This window comes from Ovis aries, chromosome 3, assembly GCF_016772045.2.
Source record: "Ovis aries strain OAR_USU_Benz2616 breed Rambouillet chromosome 3, ARS-UI_Ramb_v3.0, whole genome shotgun sequence".
In the NCBI taxonomy this organism is placed as follows: Eukaryota; Metazoa; Chordata; class Mammalia; order Artiodactyla; family Bovidae; genus Ovis; species Ovis aries.
The window spans coordinates 164960860-164987546 of record NC_056056.1 but is presented as its reverse complement, the minus strand read 5'-3'; the positions used below and the strand labels follow the sequence as shown (position 1 = coordinate 164987546).

Genomic DNA, 26687 nt, shown 5'->3' with positions numbered 1-26687 from the left:
AGGTCTTCATCTTTATTATCTTCTCTTTCTGCTTTGCTTCCATTCTCCCTTTTCTCGAACCCTTACTAATTTTGCATATTGCTTTATTATTCTCTTCCCATTTTCAGAACTATAATCTGAAGAAACATTAAACCTGAATAATTTTGTCCAAGTCAGGTTCTCAATGTAATCAGATAAGTTTAATATTGGAATAGGACATGGCAAAGGAGAAGAGTGACAGAAAAAGAGAGGTGATGGAAATAGGGACAAAATACATTTCACTAATTTACAAAAAAAAAAAAATCAGAAAGAACTGTAGGAAATAGTTTTAGTTAGTTGAGTAGATCGGTAAAAGACCAAACTGAAGAGGTATTGACATTATTATACTGAATTATTTCCACTATGTATCTTAAGCCTAAACCTGGGTTTCTGTTTTCAACCATCACACACATTTATATACCATTTGCTCCTTGCTCCCCTGTTGCCCCCACTGTCAGCTTTGTGAGGCAATGCTATTTATGTAATCATCAGCAAGACTGAGTATAAGTAATATGATGTTTTCATACTTACATATTAAGAAAAAATAAAACCAATTTTTTCACATACATATTCATCTTTTCACTTCATTACCTTAAATATAACTAAACCAGAAAATAAAATGACATAAGGTACTCTTTTATTTCATCAAATTTTTACAACATATTTGCTTTTACTCAAAAGAAAAGTAACAGCTTTCACTAGTTTATCTTACATTAATCATATCCAAAAAGTACTCCTTTAGCAATTATTAATGTTTTAACATAGTTATCTTCATGTTTTCTGGTCCCTTTGCACAATTTTTTTCTCAATATTTTCACCGGACCAGAAGCAGATCAGGAGGCAATAATGGAAAACAGTACATCAGTGACTGTGTTTATCTTAGTAGGATTGACAGAGGACCCCAAATTGAAGATTGTGCTATTTATCTTCCTGCTTCTCACCTATTTGTTAAGCATCTCAGGCAACTTGACTATCATTACCCTCACTTTGCTTGATTCTCATCTCAAGACTCCTATGTACTTCTTTCTTCGAAATTTTTCCTTCTTAGAAATTTCCTATACAACAGTCTGTATTCCCAAATTGCTTGCTAGTATGGCAACTGGTGACAAAACCATTACCTATAACTGCTGTGCAGCTCAGTTATTTTTTGCTTTCCTTCTTGGTGCATCTGAATTTTATCTCCTGGCTGCCATGTCCTATGATCGTTATGTTGCCATCTGTAAACCCTTGCATTATACAACCATCATGAGCAACAAAATCTGCATCCAGCTGGTCCTTAGCTCTTGGATGGCTGGTTTCCTCATCATTTTTCCAGGACTCATTTTAGGCTTAACCTTGGATTTCTGTAACTCCAATGTCATTGATCATTTCTACTGTGACACTGTTCCTCTCCTGCAAATCTCCTGCACAGATACGCATTTGATTGAAATACTGAGTTTCATCCTAGCCCTGATGACTCTACTCATCACTTTGGTATTAGTGATTCTATCATACACATATATTGCCCTGACAATAATAAAAATTCCTTCTGCCAACCAGAGAAAAAAGGCTTTTTCCACTTGTTCTTCTCACATGATTGTCATCTCCCTCTCATATGGCAGCTGCATCTTTATGTATGTGAAACCCTCAGCCAAACAGAAGATCTCCTTAGTGAAGGGAGTCGCGGTTCTCAATACCTCTGTTGCCCCACTTTTGAACCCCTTTATTTATACTCTACGGAACCAGCAGGTGAAGCAAGCCTTTAAAAACTTGCTACAAAGACTTCTGTCTTTATTCAAGTAAAATCATAGTGAGTTATATGAGGGAAATTAATAATTAGGGAAAATAGTAAAGGAGGAACTTGGACTTGTTCCAAGCTTCCCTATTGTATTATTTATTATTTGTCCTTTCACTTCTTTCTGAAGTGTCATGGTGTTTACCTTTAGCTGTTTTATGTCAATCGTGTTTTCCATTTAAAAATATCAAAACTTTCTTTTTCTGTTCCATTATAAGCATTCTCAAATTTGAAACCTTCCACTCTTCTTCTTTCACTTAAGTGTAACAAATATTTGAAAGGTTATTTCAATAAAATGTATGTATTTCTCATGGAGACTGTAAAGTAGTTCTATATATGTTCAGAAAATTTTGTTCTCCTATTTGAATTTCTGTAAAAGCTTAATACATTCAAAACAATGATATGATATGGCTTCTTGAGACTGTTTATTTATGTCCTGGCTTTATGTCCTTTGCACATTTTCTATTGTTTTTAAAGAAATACATTAAAAGGGGGATGTTGAGATTAAACTTTTTTTCTTGTCTTTAGACAAAAGAAAATGTTAATTTTTGTCTTTAGAATTTAAAAAATCACTCACACTATGCTAGTGTAATAAAAAAAATTGTATGTCATATTTCTGTTACATTTTATTCTATGTAGTTAATAAATATTGAGTCATATATGTGTACTCTACCTAGGTAACTTTGATTAAGAATAAAATTCAGCCTAGTGAGATCACATTTAGTACTTTATCAGCTATTCCTTATTCATTTTGGAACTATGTTCCTTAGATTCTACATAATAGCATAAGTATATAACTAAAAATAATAATGTGATGATAACAAGCTTATTTTGAGATATTATAATGCTAATTGAAAGTATAACTATTGAGTGCAAAGAGTAATGTTAATTACTAATTCATTTATATTATTGCATATGTTCGCATACACTATTAGGAAAACAAAAACAAAGTAGAGCACAGGAGTTTTTCTTTCTTTCTTTCTTTTTTTTTTAAGAATCACTTAATCCAGTTGTAAATAAGAATAATTGTAACAGAAACAAGAAAATCAAATCAACTTATTTAATTGTACTAAGGAATAAGCAACAGTTAGAACTGTACATGGAACAACAGACTGGCTCCAAACTGGGAAAGGAGTACGTCAAGGCTGTATATTTTCACCTTGCTTGTTTAACTTATATGAAGAGTGCATGTGAGAAATGCCAGGCTGGATGAAGCACAAGCTGAAATCAAGATTGCCGAGAGAAATATCAATAACCTCAGATATTCAGATGACACCATACATAAGGCAGAAAGTGAAGAAGAACTAAAGCACCTCTTGATGAAAGTGAAAGAGGAGAATGACAAAGTTGGTTTAAAACTCAACATTCAGAAAACTAAGATCATGGCATCTGGTCCCATTACTTACTGGAAAATAGATGGGGAAACAATGGAAACAGTGACAGACTATTTTTTGGTGGCTCCAAAATCACCGCAGATGGTGACGGCAGCCGTGAAATTAAAAGATGCTTGCTCCTTGGAAGAAAAGTTATTACCAACCTAGATAGCATATTAAAAAGCAGAGATATTATTTTGCCAAAGGTCTGTCTAGTCAAAGCTATGGTTTTTCCAGTAGTCATATATGGATGTGAGAGTTGGACTATAAAGAAAGCTGTGCTCTGAAGAATTGATGCTTTTGAACTGTGGTGTTAAAGAAGACTCTTGATAGTCCCTTGGACTGCAAGGAGATCCAACAAGTCCATCCTAAAGGAAATCAGTCCTGAATATTCATTGGAAGGACTGATGCTGAAGCTGAACTCCAATACTTTGACCACCTGATGTGAAGAACTGACTCATTTGACAAGACCCTGATCCTGGGAAAGATTGAAGGCAGGAGGAGACGGGAGCGACAGAGGATGAGATGGTTTGATGGCATCACCAACTCAATGGACATGAGTTTGAGTTAGGTCCAGGAGTTGATGATGGACAGGAAAACCTGGTGTGCTGCAGTCCATGTGGTCTCAAAGAGTCGGACATGACTGAGCAACTGAACTGAACTGAGGAATAGAGTGTGATTATAAGCATGTAAAGTGTAATTTAAAAAGACTTCTGGTAAAATTCAAATTGTATGTTTTAAAACTATTTAAAAATCAGATGTCTATACATAAACTACCATTTTATAGGAAATATAGGACTCAGAGGATCATGTTAAATAACACCATAAGGATCCAGCTGTTCAATTTAGAAAATGACATATTGTGTATGAAAATAATCTAGAAAAAAGGAATGCTTGGGAATATTATTCTAGATTAAAATAATGTAAGATACATATCCATCAACTGAACATGTAGATCTCAGAGTCAACCAAGAAAACTGCAAAGTGGCATTTTTTAAGTGCCTGGTTAATTTTAAAATATGCAAAATGTGATAATGTCATTAGAATTATGTCTTTAAATTCCTTCTCTGTTAAACAATGGAGTATATAGAGTTGACATGATATGATGTCTGTTGTTTGTTTCAAAATCGTGCACTAAAAAATATTACAGTGATATCAACTAAACAAAAATACTATAATGTTTATAATAGTTGAAGCTGAACGATGGGTTCATTGGTATTATTTATACTATGCTCTCTGTAGTGTATATTTATAAATTTTCATTATACATATTTTATAATAAAAATTAGCTTAGAAAAAGATGGTGTATGACATGGTTAAAGTTCCAATTTATATAATTTTCTTCAACTATCTCCCAATTTATTTGACACATTTGATTAACTTATACATGCCCTTTTCTTACATTTTCAAATACAAAAACAATAAAGAAGACACATTTTAGTGGATAAATGAAAAAGGGAAAACTAAACATGCATTAATTCTATGAAAATTCTTATTCTTTTACATAATGTTTACTATAACCAGTACCTTAAAGTCCATAAAATTCTAAAACAAAAACACCCCAATTTCTACAACTATTGCAAGTGATATTAAGGACAGTTATACAGGGATAGTTATAACAGACACTCTGTATTTGTGAGTAAGACTTTCCTTCCACATACCTAAAGCAGCCTGCTATAGTAAGGTAGGCCAAAAAAAAAAAAATCATTTAATATCGTTTAGATAACTAATAAGAACTACCATTTCCATTCCAGGCATCATCCTAGGGGTCTACATATACTATCTGAATGTTCAAAATAAAAAGAAAATAGAAGAAACTATCCTGTATCATGAGTTAGTCTTATTTTATCTTGTGAAAAAGGTGAACTTCAATGAGCTACAGTAAATTTTCCAGAATCCCATTTGTTATTAAGAGAGACAGAACTCAAATTCATTTTTTTTTAATTTTAAAATCTTTAATTCTTACATGCGTTCCCAAACATGACCCCCCCCCCACCTCCCTCCCCACAACATCTCTCTGGGTCATCCCCATGCACCAGCCCCAAGCATGCTGCACCCTACGTCAGAAATGGACTGTCGATTCAATTCTTACATGATAGTATACATGTTAGAATTCCCATTCTCCCGAATCATCCCACCCTCTCCCTCTCCCTCTGAGTCCAAAAGTCCATTATACACAGCTGTGTCTTTTTTCCTGTCTTTCATACAGGGTCGTCATTGCCATCTTCCTAAATTCCATATATATGTGTTAGTATACTGTATTGGTGTTTTTCTTTCTGGCTTACTTCACTCTGTATAATTGGCTCCAGTTTCATCCATCTCATCAGAACTGATTCAAATGAATTCTTTTTAATGGCTGAGTAATACTCCATTGTGTATATGTACCACAGCTTTCTTATCCATTCATCTGCTGATGGACATCTAGGTTGCTTCCATGTCCTGGCTATTATCAACAGTGCTGCGATGAACATTGGGGTACATGTGTCTCTTTCAATTCTGGTTTCCTCGGTGTGTATGCCCAGAAGTGGGATTGCTGGGTCATAAGGTAGTTCTATTTGCAATTTTTTAAGGAATCTCCACACTGTTCTCCATAGTGGCTGTACTAGTTTACATTCCCACCAACAGTGTAGGAGGGTTCCCTTTCTCCACACCCTCTCCAGCATTTATTGCTTGCAGATTTTTGGATCGCAGCCATTTTGACTGGTGTGAAGTGGTACCTCATTGTGGTTTTGATTTGCATTTCTCTAATAATGAGTGATGTTGAGCATCTTTTCATGTGTTTGTTAGCCATCCATATGTCTTCTTTGGAGAAATGTCTATTTAGTTCTTTGGCCCATTTTTTGATTGGGTCGTTTATTTTTCTGGAATTGAGCTGCATAAGTTGCTTGTATATTTTTGAGATTAGTGGGAGAAAATAATAGCAAATGAAGCAACTGTCAAATTCATTTTTTTTTTTAATTCCATAGGCTTGTTCTATTCAGTTTCAACGTTTCCCAGTAAGCTTATGTCCAAGAGTGGTTTACAGACATGCCAAGATAGTGATAAGTACTTTTTAGCAATTGGGTTTGGAGGTGCACAAAGGAGCCTTTCAGGCTCTCAGACACTCACAAACAAAAAGACACTTTTAGTAACCTGATGCAGTACCAGGTTACATCAGGCTGGTATTATAATTTGCAAGTAGTAACTTGTCATTAATATGTGTGCCAAGCTATTTAAAAAGCTGGAAAGCTCTGTACCATCTCAGGGCAGGTATATATTAATACTTGGAGGATGCTCCTTATACATTTACCATATGGCATATTATCAACATGAATTGTCTTGAATTATATAGATAATTTGTCAGATAATCTGTGTGTCAGGCTAGTTTCACAATCCCTCTCTCTCTCACACACACACGTACACACATACATCTTTAGCTCTACCCCAATCATTTTATTTATTTCTTTATTCAGGTAGAAAATCATCCATAAAGCATAGTTTGGCATGAGGCCAAAATCAGTTCAGTAAAACTTTATCTTGTGAAATGAATCGCCAGTCTATGTCTGACGCAGGATGCAGCATGCTTGGGGCTGGTGCATGGGGATGACCCAGAAAGATGTTATGGGGAGGGAGGTGGGAGGGGGGGGTTCATGTTTGGGAAAGCATGTAAGAATTAAAGATTTTAAAATTTAAAAAATAAAAAACTAAAAAAAAAATAAATAAATAAAAAAAAATAAAGCATCAAAAAAAATAAATGTTTGAGAAAATATTCTTTTCTGTTATAGTTAGAGCTATGAAAAAATAAACCTGGGTCTTTGGAAGCTACTAAATACAGTATGTTTACATGACTATGAAAATAGTATAAAGAAAATCAGAAAAGAATTGGGAAAGAGAAATATCAATCACTTGTCTTGATTTCCTGTAACCACCCTTAGCAAAAGCTAGATTCCCTTGAAATTTCAGGCTGGATTTTCTACACTCATGATCAAAAGGGACGTATATAGTTGTTCTGTCTAATAAATGTTATCTCTGTATCACTATGTACTTCTCAACCCATGGCAGCTTTTCAAACTTCTCTTGTCCCAGGAAAAATAATGAAATACAAATGCATTCAGGATTTTAACTAATAACAGTGTACCAATGCTTATTTCTTTGATATATGTTTTAATTTTTACAGTAGTATCAGGAATTTGTGAAAAAGCAACTGATGACTAACAAGACTGAACTTTTTCAGTGTTTTTCCCTGAACATATTTGATCAGTCTTAATCCTTGAGTAATGGAAACCTGGGGGCTTCCCTAGTAGCTCAGATGGTAAAGCATCCGCCTGCAATGCATGAGACCCGAGTTCGATCCCTGGTCCCCTGGAGAAGGAAATGGCAACCCACTCCAGAATCCTTGGCTGGAAAATCCTAAGGACAGAAGAGCCTGGTGGGCTGTACAGTCCATGGGGTCACAAGTCAGACATGACTGAACGACTAACACAATGGAAACCTGAGCCTGCATGCATAAAACAACAGCTAACAGAGTAAACCTCTGAAAAGAAATTCTTTCGCTCTACTAGTCACTGAAGGCAAAATGTTGATAGTTATAGTTTATGAAGATTCAAGAGCATGGGTAAAAATGTAGGCTTTTAGTTCAGAGTGCTGAAATTTTATACCCTAAGAATAAATATAATGAATTCATTATTTCTCAAAAATGATGAAAAACAGATTTGGATAATCTTACCCCAATAGGAAAAGAAATGCAGAAAAGCAAAATGGCTGTCTGGGGAGTGCTTACAAAGAGCTGTGAAAAGAAAAGAGGTGAAAAGCAAAGGAGAAAAGGAAAGACATAAGCATCTGAATGCAGAGTTCCAAAGAATAGCAAGAAGAGATAAGAAAGCCTTCTTCAGTGATCAATGCAAAGAAATAGAGGAAAACAACAGAATGGGAAAGGCTAGAGATCTCTTCAAGAAAATTAGAGACACCAAGGGAACATTTCATGCAAAGATGGGCTCGATAAAGGACAGAAATGGTATGGACCTCACAGAAGCAGAAGATATTAAGGAGAGGTGGCAAGAATACACAGAAGAACTGTACCAAAAAGATCTTCACGACCCGGATAATCATGATGGTGTGATCACTCACCTAGAGCCAGACATCCTGAAAAGTGAAATCAAGTGGGCCTTGGAAAGCATCGTTATGAACAAAGCTAGTGGAGGTGATGGAATTCCAGTTGAGCTGTTTCAAATCCTGAAAGATGATGCTGTGAAAGTGCTGCACTCAATATCCCAGCAAATTTGGAAAACTCAGCAGTGGCCACAGCACTGGAAAAGTTCCATTTTCATTTCAATCCCAAAGAAAGGCAATGCCAAAGAATGCTCAAACTACCGCACAATTGCACTCATCTCACATGCTAGTAAAGTAATGCTCAAAATTCTCCAAGCCAGGCTTCAGCAATATGTGAACCGTGAACTTCCTGATGTTCAAGCTGGTTTTAGAAACGGCAGAGGAACCAGAGATCAAATTGCCAACATCCGCTGGATCATGGAAAAAGCAAGAGAGTTCCAGAAAAACATCTATTTCTGCTTTATTGACTATGCCAAAGCCTTTGACTGTGAGGATCACAATAAACTGTGGACAATTCTGAAAGAGATGAGAATACCAGACCACCTAACCTGCCTCTTGAGAAATCTGTATGCAGGTCAGGATGCAACAGTCAGAACTGGACATGGAACAACAGACTGGTTCCAAATAGGAAAAGGAGTACGTCAAGGCTGTATATTGTCTCCCTGCTTATTTAACTTATATGCAGAGTACATCATGAGAAACGCTGAACTGGAAGAAACACAGCTGGAATCAAGATTGCCAGGAGATATGTCAATAACCTCAGATATGCAGATGACACCACCCTTATTGCAGAAAGTGAAGAGGAACTCAAAACCTCTTGATGAAAGTGAAAATGGAGATTGAAAAAAAAGTGGAGATTGAAAAAGTTTGCCTAAAGCTCAACATTCAGAAAACGAAGATCATGGCATCCGGTCCCATCACTTCATGGGAAATAGGTGGGGAAGCATTGGAAACAGTGTCAGACTTTATTTTGGGGGGCTCCAAAATCACTGCAGATGGTGATCGCAGCTGTGAAATTAAAAGTCGCTTACTCAGATATGCAGATGACACCACTCTTATGACAGAAAGTGAAGAGGAGCTAAAAGCCTCTTGATGAAAGTGAGAAAGGAGAGTCAAAAAGTTGGCTTAAAGCTCAACATTCAGAAAATTAAGATCATGGCATCTGGTCCCATCACTTCATGGGAAATAGATGGGGAACAGTGGAAACAGTGTCAGACTTTATGTTTTGGCACTCCAAAATCACTGCAGATGGTGATTGCAGCCAGGAAAATTTTTAAATTTATTATTATTATTGTTATTATTTACTTAACAATATTGTATTATGCTTACTCCTTGGAAGAAAGTTATGACCAACCTAGATAGCATATTCAAAAACAGAGACATTACTTTGCCAACAATGGTCCATCTAGTCAAGGCTATGGTTTCTCCAGTGGTCATGTATGGATGTGAGAGTTGGACTGTGAAGAAAGCTGAGCGCCAAAGAATTGATGCTTTTGAACTATGGTGTTGGAGAAGACTCTTGAGAGTCCCTTGGACTGCATGGAGATCCAACCAGTCCATTCTGAAGGAGATCAACCCTGGGATTTCTTTGAAAGGAATGATGCTAAAGCTGAAACTCCAGTACTTTGGCCACCTCATGCGAAGAGTTGACTCATTGGAAAAGACTCTGATGCTGGGAGGGATTGGGGGCAGGAGAAGAAGGGGACGACCAAGGATGAGATGGCTGGATGGCATCACCAACTCGGATGGACATGAGTTTGGGTGAACTCAGGGAGTTGGTGATGGACGGGGAGGCCTGGCGTGCTGCAATTCATGGGGTAGCAAAGAGTCAGACATGACTGAGAGACTGAACTGAAACATTGTCCAGGAAGATTAATAGTCACTTCTTTTTGAATATGTCTACATTTTAAGATGATTATGACAGCAGATCCCCCCTTTTTTTTTTCTTAGAATTCTGCTTAAATTTCTCCAGATGTTATGGAATGACTTTATTTATCCTTTTTTGCATATATGTATATATGTATATAATATATATAAATATATGTACACTTCTTTAATAATAATAATGTATATTTTAGCAGTTGGAAATAATAATATTGATATTTTCAGTGCAGTAAGCATTGTTTTATCTAGTATCTCTCACAAAACCTTAATCATTTTATATGCTTCCTGTTGAAGATACCAAGGAAGTAACAGTTCCTTAGAGATGTCATTAATCTATTTTATTGTCAATATATGGCAAAACCAATACAGTGTTGTAAAGCAAAATAAAGTAAAAATAAAAATTAAAAAAAAGAAATGCAGTATATCTGCTATAACATTATTTGTACAAAAATGTACTTTTAAGAGGACAGTTTTGAAAAATATAACTCTTTCAACTTGATCCTGACCTTCAAATTTTTATCTGTGCAAACCTGAACAGTAGGACTGTCCCACTTCATGTATGTCCAGTGATGAGAATAGATCTCTATAGTTAATATTTCTGGAATTACATGTTACTCTTATGTTTGAATATCCTTATGATAAGGAAACATATGCCTCCTAAACTTTGTCAGTAAGTCTAAGATTCAGTATGTGTTTGAAATGTACCAACTGGTGACTCATCTCTCAGGCTATGCTGAACTCAAATTTGTTCATATTTTTACTCTATAACGAAAGAATAAAGTGATAATTGTAGATAATAAGAGCAGATGGAGAAAAATTTCAAATGGTCAAAATTTTCTCCTTATAATTTTCATTTCCTAATTTTTACTAAGTTACTAATCTTCACTTACTAATTTATGTATTTTAATTTGAAAATAACTTGCATATTTTCAGTCTTCTTTCAAATTTTTCCTTAGATTAACTCTCCTATCTCTAAAAACCCTTCTTAATGTTCTACATTTGCGTAATGCTTTGCTTTTTCTTTCTCTTTTTTTCTACTTCTTAAGCCTTTTACAGTTTCCTGAACACATATTTGCATATTTCTATCTGATCCTATATCCTGCATTCTTATTTTTACTTTTTCTTACATGTCTACTCTCAGATTTGTAATATAGAAGAAAACATTAGTTTCTTATAACATATACTGAAAATTTCATACTATTTCTGCTAATTTTGTTTCAGGATTCCAAAAGGGGAATTTTGAGAATGGTAACAGAAATTGAGAGAAAGTACATGACAGTAAGCACAGCAAATAAGTACATTCCCAATTTATCATACTGACTTATCAGAAATTGGATTCCATTAGCCATGCAAGTAAAGGAAATGAGCATCAGGCATTTGGCTTGATTAATTAATTAAACTGGTATAGATATGTTAGCCCTGTTCATTGATGGTGGCTAGGACCATGTGTGTGTGAATGCATGCATGTGTGTGTGTCTGTTAAATGCATAAGAAGGGCTGATATACATGTAATGACAGGTATCATTTTGCTTTAATAATGCAAAGCGTTCAATTAAACAGGTACTGGCATTCATCCCAACCCTTACAATAAAATCAACAGAGGAAAAAGCATTTTTGTATGCTTTAAATTCCCTTCAACTTATTCACATATTATCAATCAACATTTATTTCCATCATCTAGGCTATTTTAGAATTGTGAATTAAGATTGAATCATCTGTTATATACGCTGGAAATGCAAACTACTGTTCCTCCTGGCATAACCATTTTTAAAACACAAATGTGAATTGTGTTAATCTATCTGAAACATAATTTTGCTAAATTTTCTTTGAACATTAGTTACCAATATTATTTTTTCACTAAAACCATTTTCTTTTTTTCCTACATAGAACTGGAAAAGTAGAGGATATTAATGGAAAATTATACAAGAGTGACTGTTTATTCTAGCAGGTTTGACTGATGACCCATGATTGAAAGTCATATTAATTACCTTTCTACTTATCACCTACTTGCTGAGCATCACTGGCAACGTGATCATCATCATGCTCATTCTACTAGAGCCTCACCTCAAGATACCCATGTATTTTTTTCCTTTAGAATTTTTCCTCCTTAGAAATTTTAAATACTACTGCATGCATCCCTAATTTGCTAGTTATGATGGCAACTGGGGACAAAAACATGTCCTATAGTAGATGTGTTTCTCAAGTATTTTTTGTCTTCCTTCTTGGAGTTTCTGAGTTTTACTTGCTAGCAGCTATGTGCTATGACCACTATGTTGCCATCTGTAAGCCCCTGCATCATACAACCATCATAAACAGTAAAATCTGCATTCAGCTTGTCTTTTGTTTTTGGATTGCTGACTGCTTTACCACCTTTGTACCTTTCCTCTTAGATCTAAAACTATTTTTGTGCCTCCAATGTTGTTGATCATTTCTACTGTGACACAACTGCCCTCATGCAGATCTCCTGCTTTACACGCATATAATTGAGACAGTGGGATTCATTTCTGCTGCAATGACTCTTGTGGTCACATTAATAATGGCGATAATATCATATACCTATATCATAATAGCAATTCTAAAAATTCCTTCATCGAACCAGAGGGAAAAAGCTTTTACAACATGTTCTTCTCATATGATTGTGATATCGCTTTCCTATGGCAGCTGCATCTTCATATATGTAAAACCTTCAGTCCAAGAAAGAATATCTTTTTCCAAGGGAATTGCAGTGCTCAATACCCGTTGTCCCACTTTTGAACCCTTTCATCTACAGCTTACAGAACCAAGTGAAAACGGCCTTCATGACTATGATACACAGGGTTGTTTCTTTCTCATACAAATGAATATTATATTTAATTTTAAATAAATGAAATAAACAGTGGGGTCTATAGTAATAACATTGTATCCAATTATAGCTTCTGATACATATTTTTCTTTTATTTCCATTCATCTTTGTATCTTTGAAGCTTTATTTTTGCAAAAATCTTTGTTACAACACATCTTTTTCCTTATGTTCTTCAATAGATATTTTTTAAAAAAAATCACTTTCTATTCTTTTATAAGCTGAAAGAAGTATACCTAAGTTTTCAAACCATCTATTTGTCTATTTAGTCAAGAATACAACACTTTTTATTTAAATTATATTTAATGTAGCATGCAATGTAAATGTTATTGCAATCCTTTACTTGTACTTAGTTATAATCTAATTAAGCTAATATTTATTTATGTCCATTTGTAATACTACCAATATATTTGTACATAGTCCATTTAATTTAATGAGGGAAAATTGCTGCAGAGATTAACCCTTAGTGTTGATGGTCAAACTAGAGATTTTTTAAAAATGATAGTTATTTTAAAATAATTTTCATAAAACCTAGTTGCTTAGATTGTATTTGAGAATTGGTAGCATTTACAAGTATTTAAATTGGAGATGAAAATGTATTATTTTACTAGCATACTTTAAAAGTTAATAATAAAACATAATAAATAAAACATATTAAGTTCAGTTCAGCTCAGTCTCTCTGTTGTATTTGACTCTTTGCAACTCCACAAATCACAGAATGCCAGGCCTCCCTGTCCATCACCAACTCCCAGAGTTCACTCAAACTTACCTCCATCGAGTCGGTGATGCCATCCATCCATCTCATCCTCTGTCGTCCCCTTCTCCTCCTGCCCCCAACACCTCCCAGCATCAGGGTCTTTTCCAATGAGTCAACGCTTCTCATGAGGTGGCCAAAGTACTGGAGCTTCAGCTTTAGCATCATTCCTTCCAAAGAAATCCCAGGGCTGATCTCTTTAGAATGGACTGGTGGGATCCCCTTGCAGTCCAAGGGACTCTCAAGAGTCTTGTCCAACACCATAGTTCAAAAGCATCAATTCTTCAGTTCTCAGCTTTCTTCACAGTGTAACTCTCACATCCCTACATGACCACTGGAAAAACCATAGCCTTGACTAGATGGACCTTTGTTGGCAAGGTAATGTCTCTGCTTTTCAATATGCTATCTATGTTGGACATAACTTTCCTTCCAAGGAGTAAGCATCTTTTAATTTCATGGCTGCAATCACCATCTGCAGTGATTTTGGAGCCCACCAAAATAAAGCCTGACACTGTTTCCACTGTTTGTCCATCTATTTCCCATGAAGTGATAGAACCAGTTGCCATGATCTTTGTTTTCTGAATGTTGAGCTTTAGCCAACTTTTTCACTCTCCTGTTTCACTTTCATCAAGAGGCTTTTTAGTTCCTCTTAATTTTCTGCCATAAGTGTGGTGTCATCTGCATATCTGAGGTTACTGATATTTCTCCATATTAATATTATCAGTTCAGTTTAGTCACTCAATCGTGTCCGACTCTTTGTGACTCCATGAATCGCAGCACGCCAGGCTTCCCTGTCCATCACCAACTCCCAGAGTTCAATCAGACTCACATCCATTGATTCAGTGATGCCATCCAGCCATCTCATCCTCTGTTGTTCCCTTCTCCTCCTGCCCCCAATCCCTCCCAGCATCAGAGTCTTTTCCAATGAGTCCACTTTTCGCATGAGGTGTCCAAAGTACTGGAGTTTCAGCTTTAGCATCATTCCTTCCAAAGAAATCCCACGGTTGATCTCCTTCAGAATGGACTGGTTGGATCTCCTTGCAGTCCAAGGGACTCTCAAGAGTCTTCTCCAACATCACAGTTCAAAAGCATCAATTCTTCGGCACTCAGCCTTCTTCACAGTCCAACTCTCACATCCATACACGACCACCACAGGAAAAACCATAGCCTTGACTAGACGGACTTTAGTCGGCAAAGAATTGTCTCTGCTTTTGAATACGCTATCTAGGTTGGTCATAACTTTTCTTCCAAGGAGTAAGCGTCTTTTAATTTCATGGCTGCAATGACCATCTGCAGTGATTTTGGAGCCCCCAAAAATAAAGTCTGACACTGTTTTCACTGTTTTTCCATCTATTTCCCATGAAGTGACGGGACCAGATGCCATGATCTTCGTTATCTGAATGTTGAGTTTTAAGACAACATTTTCACTCTCCTCTTTCACTTTCATCAAGAGGCTTTTGAGTTCCTCTTCACTTTCTGCCATAAGGGTGGTTTCATCTGCATATCTGAGGTTATAGATATTTCTCCTGGCAATCTTGATTCCAGCTTGTGTTTCTTCCAGTCGAGCGTTTCTCATGATGTACTCTGCATATAAGTTAAATAAGAAGGGTGACAATATACAGTCTTGATTTACTTCTTTTCCTATTTGGAACCAGTCTGTTGTTCCACGTCCAGTTCTAACTTTTGCTTCCTGACCTGCATACAGATTTCTCAGAAGGCAGGTAAGGTGGTCTGGTATTCTCATCTCTTTCAGAATTGTCCACAGTTTATTGTGATCCACACAGTCAAAGGGCTTTGGCATAGTCAATAAAGCAGAAATAGATGTTTTTCTGGAACTCTCTTGCTTTTTCCATGATCCAGCGGATGTTGGCAATTTGATCTCTGGTTTCTGCCTTTTCTAAAACCAGCTTGAACATCAGGAAGTTCACGGTTCACATATTGCTGAAGCCTGGCTTGGAGAATTTTGAGCATTACTTTACTAGCATGTGAGATGAGTGCAATTGTGTGGTAGTTTGAGCATTCTTTGGCATTGCCTTTCATTGGGATTGGAATGAAGACTGACTTTTCCAGTGCTGTGGCCACTGCTGAGTTTTCCAAATTTGCTGGGATATTGAGTGCAGCACTTTCACAGCATCATCTTTCAGGATTATAAATAGCTCTACTGGAATTCCATCACCTCCACTAGCTTTGCTGTAGTGATGCTTTCTAAGGCCTACTTGACTTCACATTCCAGGATGTCTGGCTCTAGATGAGTGATCACACCATCGTGATTATCTGGGTCGTGAAGATCTTTTTTGTACAGTTCTTCTGTGTATTCTTGCCACCTCTCCTTAATATCTTCTGCTTCTGTTAGGTCCATACCATTTCTGTCCTTTATTGAGCACATCTTTGCAAGAAATATTCCCTTGATATCTCTAATTTCCTTGAAGAGATCTCTTCTTTCCCATTCTGTTCCTTTCCTCTATTTTTTTGCATTGATTGCTGAAGAAGGCTTTCTTATCTCTTCTTGCTATTCTTTGGAACTCTGCATTCAGGTGCTTATATCTTTCCTTTTCTCCTTTGTTTTTTGCCTCTGTTCTTTTAACAGGTATTTGTAAGGCCTCCCCAGACAGCCAGTTTGCTTTTTTGCTTTTGTTTTTTTTTTTTTTTTTTTTTTTTTAGTTTTTTATTTTTTAAATTTTAAAATCTTTAATTCTTACATGCATTCCCAAACATGAACCCCCTCCCACCTCCCTCCCCACAACATCTCTCTGGGTCATCCCCATGCACCAGCCCCAAGCATGCTGCATCCTGCGTCAGACATAGACTGGCGATTCAATTCACATGATAGTATACATGTTAGAATGTCATTCTCCCACATCATCCCACCCTCTCCCTCTCCCTCTGAGTCCAAAAGTCCGTTATACACATCTGTGTCTCTTTCCCTGTCTTGCATACAGGGTCGTCATTGCCATCTTCCTAAATTCCATATATATGTGTTAGTATACTGTATTGGTGTTTTTCTTTCTGGCTTACTTCACTCTGTATAATCGGCTCCAGTTTCATCCATCTCATCAGAACTGATTCAAATGAATTCTTTTTAACGGCTGAGTAATACTCCATTGTGTATATGTACCACAGCTTGCTTATCCATTCATCTGCTGATGGACATCTAGGTTGTTTCCATGTCCTGGCTATTATAAACAGTGCTGCGATGAACATTGGGGTACATGTGTCTCTTTCAATTCTGGTTTCCTCGGTGTGTATGCCCAGCAGTGGGATTGGTGGGTCATAAGGCAGTTCTATTTGCAATTTTTTAAGGCATCTCCAGACTGTTCTCCATAGTGGCTGTACTAGTTTGCATTCCCACCAACAGTGTAGGAGGGTTCCCTTTTCTCCACACCCTCTCCAGCATTTATTGCTTGCCGATTTTTGGATCGCAGCCATTCTGACTGGTGTGAAGTGGTACCTCATTGTGGTTTTGATTTGCATTTCTCTAATAATGAGTGATGTTGAGCATCTTTTCATGTGTTTGTTAGCCATCCGTATGTCTTCTTTGGAGAAATGTCTATTTAGTTCTTTGGCCCATTTTTTGATTGGGTCGTTTATTTTTCTGGAGTTGAGCTGCAGAAGTTGCTTGTATATTTTTGAGATTAGTTGTTTGTCAGTTGCTTCATTTGCTATTATTTTCTCCCATTCAGAAGGCTGTCTTTTCACCTTGCTTATATTTTCCTTTGTTGTGCAGAAGCTTTTAATTTTAATTAGATCCCATTTGTTTATTTTTGCTTTTATTTCCAGCATTCTGGGAGGTGGATCATAGAGGATCCTGCTGTGATTTATGTCTGAGAGTGTTTTGCCTATGTTCTCCTCTAGGAGTTTTATAGTTTCTGATCTTACATTTAGATCTTTAATCCATTTTGAGTTTATTTTTGTGTGCGGTGTTAGAAAGTGATCTAGTTTCATTCTTTTACAAGTGGTTGACCAGTTTTCCCAGCACCACTTGTTAAAGAGATTGTCTTTACTCCATTGTATATTCTTGCCTCCTTTGTCAAAGATAAGGTGTCCATATGTGTGTGGATTTATCTCTGGGCTTTCTATTTTGTTCCATTGATCTATATGTCTGTCTTTGTGCCAGTACCATACTGTCTTGATGACTGTGGCTTTGTAGTAGAGCCTGAAGTCAGGCAAGTTGATTCCTCCAGTTCCATTCTTCTTTCTCAAGATTGCTTTGGCTATTCGAGGTTTTTTGTATTTCCATACAAATTGTGAAATTATTTGTTCTAGTTCTGTGAAAAATGTGGCTGGTAGCTTGATAGGGATTGCATTGAATTTGTAAATTGCTTTGGGTAGTATACTCATTTTCACTATATTGATTCTTCCAATCCATGAACATGGTATATTTCTCCATCTATTAGTGTCCTCTTTGATTTCTTTCATCAGTGTTTTATAGTTTTCTATATATAGGTCTTTAGTTTCTTTAGGTAGGTATATTCCTAAGTATTTTATTCTTTTCGTTGCAATGGTGAATGGAATTGTTTCCTTAATTTCTTTTTCTACGTTCTCATTATTCGTGTATAGGAATGCAAGGGATTTCTGTGTGTTGATTTTATATCCTGCAACTTTACTATATTCATTGATTAGCTCTAGTAATTTTCTGGTGGAGTCTTTAGGGTTTTCCATGTAGAGGATCATGTCATCTGCAAACAGTGAGAGTTTTCCTTCTTCTTTTCCAATTTGGATTCCTTTTATTTCTTTTTCTGCTCTGATTGCTGTGGTCAAAACTTCCAGAACTATGTTGAATAGTAGCGGTGAAAGTGGACACCCTTGTCTTGTTCCTGACTTTAGGGGAAATGCTTTCAATTTTTCACCATTGAGGATAATGTTTGCTGTGGGTTTGTCATAGATAGCTTTTATTATGTTGAGATATGTTCCTTCTATTCCTGCTTTCTGGAGAGTTTTTATCATAAATGGATGTTGAATTTTGTCAAACGCCTTCTCTGCATCTATTGAGATAATCATATGGTTTTTATTTTTCAATTTGTTAATGTGGTGAATTACATCGATTGATTTGCGGATATTGAAGAATCCTTGCATCCCTGGGATAAAGCCCACTTGGTCATGGTGTATGATCTTTTTAATGTGTTGTTGGATTCTGATTGCTAGAATATTGTTGAGGATTTTTGCATCTATGTTCATCAGAGATATTGGTCTATAGTTTTCTTTTTTTGTGACATCTTTGTCAGGTTTTGGTATTAGGGTGATGGTGGCCTCATGGAATGAGTTTGGAAGTTTACCTTCCTCTGCAATTTTCTGGAAGAGTTTGAGTAGGATAGGTGTTAGCTCTTCTCGAAATTTTTGGTAGAATTCAGCTGTGAAGCCATCTGGACCTGGGCTTTTGTTTGCTGGAAGATTTCTGATTACAGTATCAATTTCCGTGCTTGTGATGGGTCTGTTAAGATTTTCGATTTCTTCCTGGTTCAGTTTTGGAAAATTGTACTTTTCTAAGAATTTGTCCATTTCTTCCACGTTGTCCATTTTATTGGCATACAACTGCTGATAGTAGTCTCTTATGATCCTTTGTATTTCTGTGTTGTCTGTTGTGATCTCTCCATTTTCATTTCTAATTTTATTGATTTGATTTTTCTCTCTTTGCTTCTTGATGAGTCTGGCTAATGGTTTGTCAATTTTATTTATCCTTTCAAAGAACCAGCTTTTGGCTTTGTTGATTTTTGCTATGGTCTCTTTTGTTTCTTTTGCATTTATTTCTGCCCTAATTTTTAAGATTTCTTTCCTTCTACTGACTCTGGGGTTCTCCACCTCTTCCTTTTCTAGTTGCTTTAGTTGTAGAGTTAGGTTATTTATTTGACTTTTTTCTTGTTTCTTGAGGTATGCCTGTATTGCTATGAACTTTCCTCTTAGCACTGCTTTTATAGTGTCCCACAGGTTTTGGGTTGTTGTGTTTTCATTTTCATTAGTTTCTAAGCATATTGTGATTTCTTTTTTGATTTCTTCTGTGATTTGTTGGTTATTCAGAAGTGTGTTGTTCAACCTCCATATGTTGGAATTTTTAATAGTTTTTCTCCTGTAATTGAGATCTAATCTTAATGCATTATGGTCAGAAAAGATGCTTGGAATGATTTCGATTTTTTGAATTTATCAAGTTTAGATTTATGGCCCAGGATGTGATCTATCCTGGAGAAGGTTCCATGAGCACTTGAAAAAAAGGTGAAATTCGTTGTTTTGGGGTGAAATGTCCTATAGATATCAATTAGGTCTAACTGATCTAATGTATCATTTAAAGTTTGCGTTTCTTTGTTAATTTTCTGTTTAGTTAATCTGTCCATAGGTGTGAGTGGGGTATTAAAGTCTCCCACTATTATTGTGTTATTGTTGATTTCCCCTTTCATACTTGTTAGCATTTGTCTTACATATTGTGGTGCTCCTATATTGGGTGCATATATATTTATAATTGTTATATCTTCTTCTTGGATTGTTCCTTTGATCATTATGTAGTAGCCTTCTTTGTCTCTTTTCACAGCCTTTGTTTTAAAGTCTATTTTATCGGATATGAGTATTGCCACTCCTGCTTTCTTTTGGTCTCTATTCGCGTGGTATATCTTTTCCAGCCCTTCACTTTCAGTCTGTATGTGTCCCTTGTTTTGAGGTGGGTCTCTTGTAAGCAGCATATAGAGGGGTCTTGTTTTGTATCCATTCGGCCAGTCTTTGTCTTTTGGTTGGGGCGTTCAACCCATTTACGTTTAAGGTAATTATTGATAAGTATGATCCCGTTGCCATTTACTTTATTGTTTTGGGTTCGGGTTTATACACCCTTTCGTGTTTCCTGTCTAGAGGATATCCTTTAGAATTTGTTGGAGAGCTGGTTTGGTGGTGCTGAATTCTCTCAGCTTTTGCTTGTCTGTAAAGCTTTTGATTTCTCCTTCGTATTTGAATGAGATCCTTGCTGGGTACAGTAATCTGGGCTGTAGGTTATTGTCTTTCATCACTTTAAGTATGTCTTGCCATTCCCTCCTGGCCTGAAGAGTTTCTATTGACAGATCAGCTGTTATCCTTATGGGAATCCGCTTGTGTGTTATTTGTTGTTTTTCCCTTGCTGCTTTTAATATTTGTTCTTTGTGTTTGATCTTTGTTAATTTGATTAATATGTGTCTTGGGGTGTTTCGCCTTGCGTTTATCCTATTTGGGACTCTCTGTGTTTCTTGGACTTGGGTGATTATTTCCTTCCCCATTTTAGGGAAGTTTTCAACTATTATCTCCTCAAGGATTTTCTCATGATCTTTCTTTCTGTCTTCTTCTTCTGGGACTCCTATAATTCGAATGTTGGAGCGTTTCATATTGTCCTGGAGGTCTCTGAGATTGTCCTCGTTCCTTTTAATTCGTTTTTCTTGTTTCCTCTCTGATTCATTTATTTCTACCATTCTATCTTCTATTTCACTAATCCTATCTTCTGCCTCTGTTATTCTACTATTTGTTGCCTCCAGAGTGTTTCTGATCTCATTTATTGTGTTATTCATTATATATTGACTCTTTTTTATTTCTTCTAGGTCCTTGTTAAACCTTTCTTGCATCTTCTCAATCCTTGTCTCTAGGCTATTTATCTGTGTTTCCATTTTGATTTCAAGATTTTGGATCATTTTCACTATCAATATTCGGAATTCCTTCTCCGGTAGATTCCTACTTCTTCCTCTTTTGTTTGATTTGGTGGGCAACTCTCCTGTTCCTTTACCTGCTGAGTATTCCTCTGTCTCTTCATCTTGGTTATATTGCTGCGTTTGGGGTGGCCTTTTATATTCTGATAATTTGTGGAGTTCTCTTTATTATGGAGCTTCCTCACTTTGGGTGGGGTTCTATCAGTGGCTTGTCAAGGTTTCCTGGTTAGGGAGGCTTGTGTTGGAGTTTTGGTGGGTGGAGCTGGGTTTCTTCTCTCTGGAGTGCAGTGGAGTGACCCGTAATGGGTTATGAGACATCAAAGGTATTGGGATAATTTTGAGCTGCCTGTATATTGAGGCTCAGGGGAGTGTTCCTGTGTTGCTGGAGAATTTGCGTGGTATGTCTTGTTTTGGAACTTGTTGGCCCTTGGGTGGAGCTTGGTTTCAGTGTAGGTATGAAGGCTTTTGATGAGCTCCTATTGCTTAATGTTCCCTGAATTCAAGAGTGCTCTAATGTTTTCAGGCTTTGGGTTTAAGCTTCCTGCTTCTGGTTTTCAGTTTTATTTTCACAGTAGCCTCTAGACTTCTCCATCTATACAGCACCGATGATAAAACATCTAGGTTAAAGATGAAAAGTTTCTCCACCTTGAGGGACACTCAGAGAGGTTCACTGAGTTACAAGGAGAAGAGAAGATGGAGGGGGTAGTTAGAGGTACCTGGAATGAGATGTGGTGAGATCAAGAGAGGAGAGAGCAAGCTAGCCAGTAGTCACTTCCTTATGTGCGCTCTATAGTCTGGACCGCTCAGAGGTATTTACAGAGTTATACGGGGAAGAGGAGAGGGAGTAAGTAGACAGAGGTGACCAGGAGGATAAGAGAGAGGAATGAGTAGGAGAGAGACAAATCCTGCCAGTAACCAGTTCCTTGGGTGTTCTACACCGTCTGGAACACACAGAGATTCACAGAGTTGGATAGAGAAGAGATGGGGGAGAAAAGAGACAGAGGCCACCTGGTGGAGAAAAAGGAGAGGCCAGAGGAGGAGAGAGTGGACAAGCCAGTAATCTCGCTCTCAGGTAAGCTTGGGTAGTGAAGTTTGGGTTTTTAAATGTACAAAATTGACAACAAAGATTAAAAATCTGGAGTAGAGGTTGGATTTTCAAAGATACAATATTAAAGAAAAGCAGAAGGAAAAAGGAAGAAAGAAAAAAGAAGAAGAATTAAAATACAAACAAACAAACAAAAAAACAAAACAAAACACCAACAACCATCCAAAGAGTATATATGGTGTTTGCCTTAAAAAAAAAAAAAAAAAGTCTTTTTTTTAAAAAAAATAGTAATACTAGGTTATAGAAATAAAAATTAGAGGGGAAATAGAAGATTTAACAATTTAAAAAAAGCTCGGAAAAAAAGAAAAAAAAAGCAAAAGGCAAAAAAAAAAGAATGATTTTAAAAATATTAAAAAATTAAAAATATATCTGGCTCTTCTCTGATGTTATGGGCCGTGTGGGCTCACTTCCAAGGTGGTTCCCTCTGTTTAACTTCTTCTGTTTTTTGGTTTTTAGGCTCACTAGTTCAGTCGCGCTGTGGGGAGGGGGGATGCTGCAAACAAATAGCACTGTCGTGTGTACACAGTATCTCTGCCCCGCTTGACCTGTCCTTCCTCGCGGCGCACAAATCGCTCCGGCTCTACGATGCTCAGCTGGGAACCGTCTGGGGCCGGCCCTAGGCTGCGTGCACTTCCCCTGTCCAAGCCGCTCAGGTTCGGCCCTCAGGAAGCCCTCAGAGGCACAAATGCGGCTGGGACTGCGCTTTGTGCCCTTCCCAGGTCCGAGTAGCTCAGGAGTTTGGCGAGCGCAATCGCCGCGGCTTGTCACCTTTTCTGCCGCTGCCGCTCAGCTCTCTGGGTGGACCGCTGGCGCACCCCGTGAGGCAGACTGTGACTGTCCAGCACCCCCAGAAGTCTTAGCAAAGGAGCCTGCTTGCAGTTAGGTAAGTAAAGTCTCTCCGGGTCTGCAATTGCCCCTTTCCAGTCCTTATGGCTCTGGCTGCCTGTCCCCGGCGGGGGATGGTCTGCAGCCGGCTTTTTCCGTTCCGTCCTTTGTTCTGTGCTGGGTCCTGGCGGTGTCTTATGTTCGAGCTTTTCGCGTGGTAGCTATCCCACAGTCTGGTTTGCTAGCCCAAGTTAGATCGTTCTGGTGGAGCGTGGGGCGTTCGTGCCCAATTCTTACAGAGCTCTGCAGCCCGCGCCTCCCGCGCGTCCCTGCCCTGCCCCCACTTCCCAATGGCGGATGCAGGCGTCTGTGCTGCTTTTCCGCTGGGGGAGTTACTGGTGGGCTTGTAATCTCTTGGTTTTAATTATTTATCTATTTTTCCTTCCTGTTATGTTGCCCTCTGTGTTTCCAAGGCTCTCCACAGACTCGGCAGGGAGAGTGTTTCCTGGTGTTTGGAAACCTCTCTTCTTAAAATTCCCTTCCCGGGACGGGCTTCCCTTCCCGGGACGGAGCTCCCTCCCCACCTCCTCTGTCTCCTTTTTCGTCTTTTATATTTTTTCCTACCTGATTTTGAAGACAATGGTCTGCTTTTCTGGTTGCCTGATGTCCTCTGCCAGCCTACAGAAGTTGTTTTGCGGAGTTTGCTCGGCGTTGAAATGTTCTTTTGAGGAATTTTTGAGGGAGAACGTGATCATCCCGTCCTATTCCTCCGCCATCTTTCCCTCCCTCTCTGCATTTGTTTTTCATGGGATGTTCTTGATTCCTGTCTCCTGTACAATGTCACGAACCTCATTCTCTAGTTCATCAGGCACTCTATCTATCAGATCTAGGCCCTTAAATCTATTTCTCATTTCCACTGTATACTCATAAGGGATTTGATTAGATCATACCTGAATTGTCTAGTGGTTTTCCCTACTTTCTTCAATTTCAGTCTGAATTTGGTAATAAGGAGTTCATGATCTGAGCCACAGTCAGCTTCTGGTCTTGTTTTTGTTGACTGTATAGAGCTTCTCCATCTTTGACTGCAAAGAATATAATCAGTCTGATTTTGGTTTTAACCATCTGGTGATGTCCATGTGTAGAGTCTTCTCTTTTGTTATTGGAAGGGGGTGTTTGCTATGACCAGTGCATTTTCTTGGCAAAACTCTATTAGTCTTTGCCCTGCTTCATTCGGCATTCCAAGGCCAAATTTGCCTGTTACTCCAGGTGTATCTTAACTTTCTACTTTTGCATTCCAGTCCCCTATAATGAAAAGGACATCTTTTTTGGAGTGTTAGTTCTAAAAGGTCTTTAGGTCTTCATAGAACTGTTCAACTTCAGCTTCTTCAGTGTTACTGGTTGGAGCATAGACTTGGATTACCGTGATACTGAATGGTTTGCCTTGGAAATGAACAGAGATCATTCTCTCGTTTTTGAGATTGCATGCAAGTACTGCATTTCGGACTCTTTTGTTGACCATGATGGCCACTCCATTTCTTCTGAGGGATTCCTGCCTGCAGTAGTAGATATAATGGTCATCTGAGTTAAATTCACCCATTCCAGTCCATTTTAGTTCTCTGATTCCTAGAATGTCAACGTTCACTCTTGCCATCTCTTGTTTAACCACTTCCAATTTGCCTTGATTCATGGACCTGACATTCTAGGTTCCTATGCAGTATTGCTCTTACAGCATCGGACCTTGCTTCTATCACCATTCATATCCACAGCTGGGTATTGTTTTTGCTTTGGCTCCATGCCTTCATTTTTTCTGGAGTTATTTCTCCACTGATCTCCAGTAGCGTGTTGGGCACCTATTGACCTGGGGAGTTCCTCTTTCAGTGTCCTATCATTTTGCCTTTTCACACTGTTCACGGGATTCTCAAGGCAAGAATACTAAAGTGGTTTGCCATTCCCTTCTCCAGTGGACCACATTCTGTCAGACCTTTCCACCATGACCCACCCGTCTTGGGTTGCCCCACAGGCATGGCTTTGATTCATTGAGTTAAAGAAGGCTGTGGTCCTAGTATGATTAGATTGACTAGTTTTGTGAGTATCATTTCAGTGTGTCTGCCCTCTGATGCTCTTGCAACCCCTACCATTTACTTGGGTTTCTCTTACCTTGGGCGTGGGGGGTATCTCCTCATGGCTGCTCCAGCGAAGCAGAGCCGCTGCTCCTTACTTTGGATGAAGAGTATCTCCTCACTGCCACCCTTTCTGACCTTCAACGTGGGATGGCTCCTCTAGGCCCTCCTGAGCCTGTGCAGCCACAGCTCCTTGGACGTGGGGTGGCTCCTCCCAGCCGCCGCCGCTGACCTTGAACGCGGGGTGGCTCCTCTGGTCTGTTCCTGTACCTTCGCAGCCTGGCACTCTCAGCTACTGCCCCTGACCTCGGACGCGGGGTAACTACTCTTGGCCACCGCCCTTTGGGCATGGGGTCCTCCCGGCTTCTGCCCCTGACCTCGGATGTGGGGTAGCTCCTCTTGGCGCGCTTAGTGTGCCGGTCGCAGCTGCCCACGCTTAATGCGCTGGTCACAGCCGCCTTTGCTTAGTATAATAATAAATAAATATAAATATCAAATGATAAAATATTAATAAAACATTACAATAAAACATATTTGGTGTTTCCATATATAAAAAGACACCTTTCAGTAACTTGGGATACTTTTGAAAATTATTGAAAGCTCCTTGTAAATAACTGTTAAATAAAGAAAACAATGCTAGTCAGTGATATTTTCAGATTATCATAAGTGTCAATGTATACATAGCTATATCTTCTTTCAGGGAAACCAAGATGACAGAATAAACTATTGTTTTTTTTAAGGATTTTTGAATTCTTAGTCATAAAGTGATTGGAATTTGGGGAACTCAAATCAATTTTTGTGTCATGACCAAAATTTGAAAATATTAAATAGAGTAAAAAAAGGTTTCCCAGGTAAACATCATTTTCCTGATTTTTTTCTAGAAATGTTTGTGCATTTGACTATAATATTTTTTTCATTTCCTATTAGTATTTTGATTTTTAATTTGAATAAAAATTTTTTTTGTATTTTGTATTTTTTATTTATATATATATATTTTTTTAAATTTTAAAATCTTTAATTCTTACATGCGTTCCCAAACATGAACCCCCCTCCCACCTCCCTCCCCACAACATCTCTCTGCGTCATCCCCATGCACCAGCCCCAAGCATGCTGCACCCTACGTCAGACATAGACTGGCGATTCAATTCTTACATGATAGTATACATGTTAGAATGCCATTCTCCCAAATCATCCCACCCTCTCCCTCTCCGTCTGAGTCCAAAAGTCCGTTATACACATCTGTGTCTTTTTTCCTGTCTTG

The 26687-nt window shown here is 37.8% G+C and overlaps 1 protein-coding gene and 2 pseudogenes across 1 annotated transcript; all 3 read left to right on the top strand.

The window, feature by feature from the left end:
* The window catches only part of LOC114113789 (olfactory receptor 6C1-like), a 71458-nt pseudogene that overhangs the window by 9549 nt on the left and 35222 nt on the right, over window positions 1–26687 (top strand).
* LOC101115450 (olfactory receptor 6C76-like) lies at window positions 812–5670 on the top strand. Its single transcript, XM_060414102.1, has one exon. It carries the CDS (start codon window positions 865–867, stop codon window positions 1798–1800), a length of 936 nt encoding a protein of 311 aa, XP_060270085.1. The 5' UTR covers window positions 812–864; the 3' UTR covers window positions 1801–5670.
* Window positions 12048–12977, top strand: LOC105614146 (olfactory receptor 6C74-like; annotated as a pseudogene).

Bases quoted from the DNA above. Each gene is read 5' to 3' on its own strand.
- LOC101115450 (XM_060414102.1), top strand. From the start codon at position 865: ATGGAAAACAGTACATCAGTGACTGTGTTTATCTTAGTAGGATTGACA.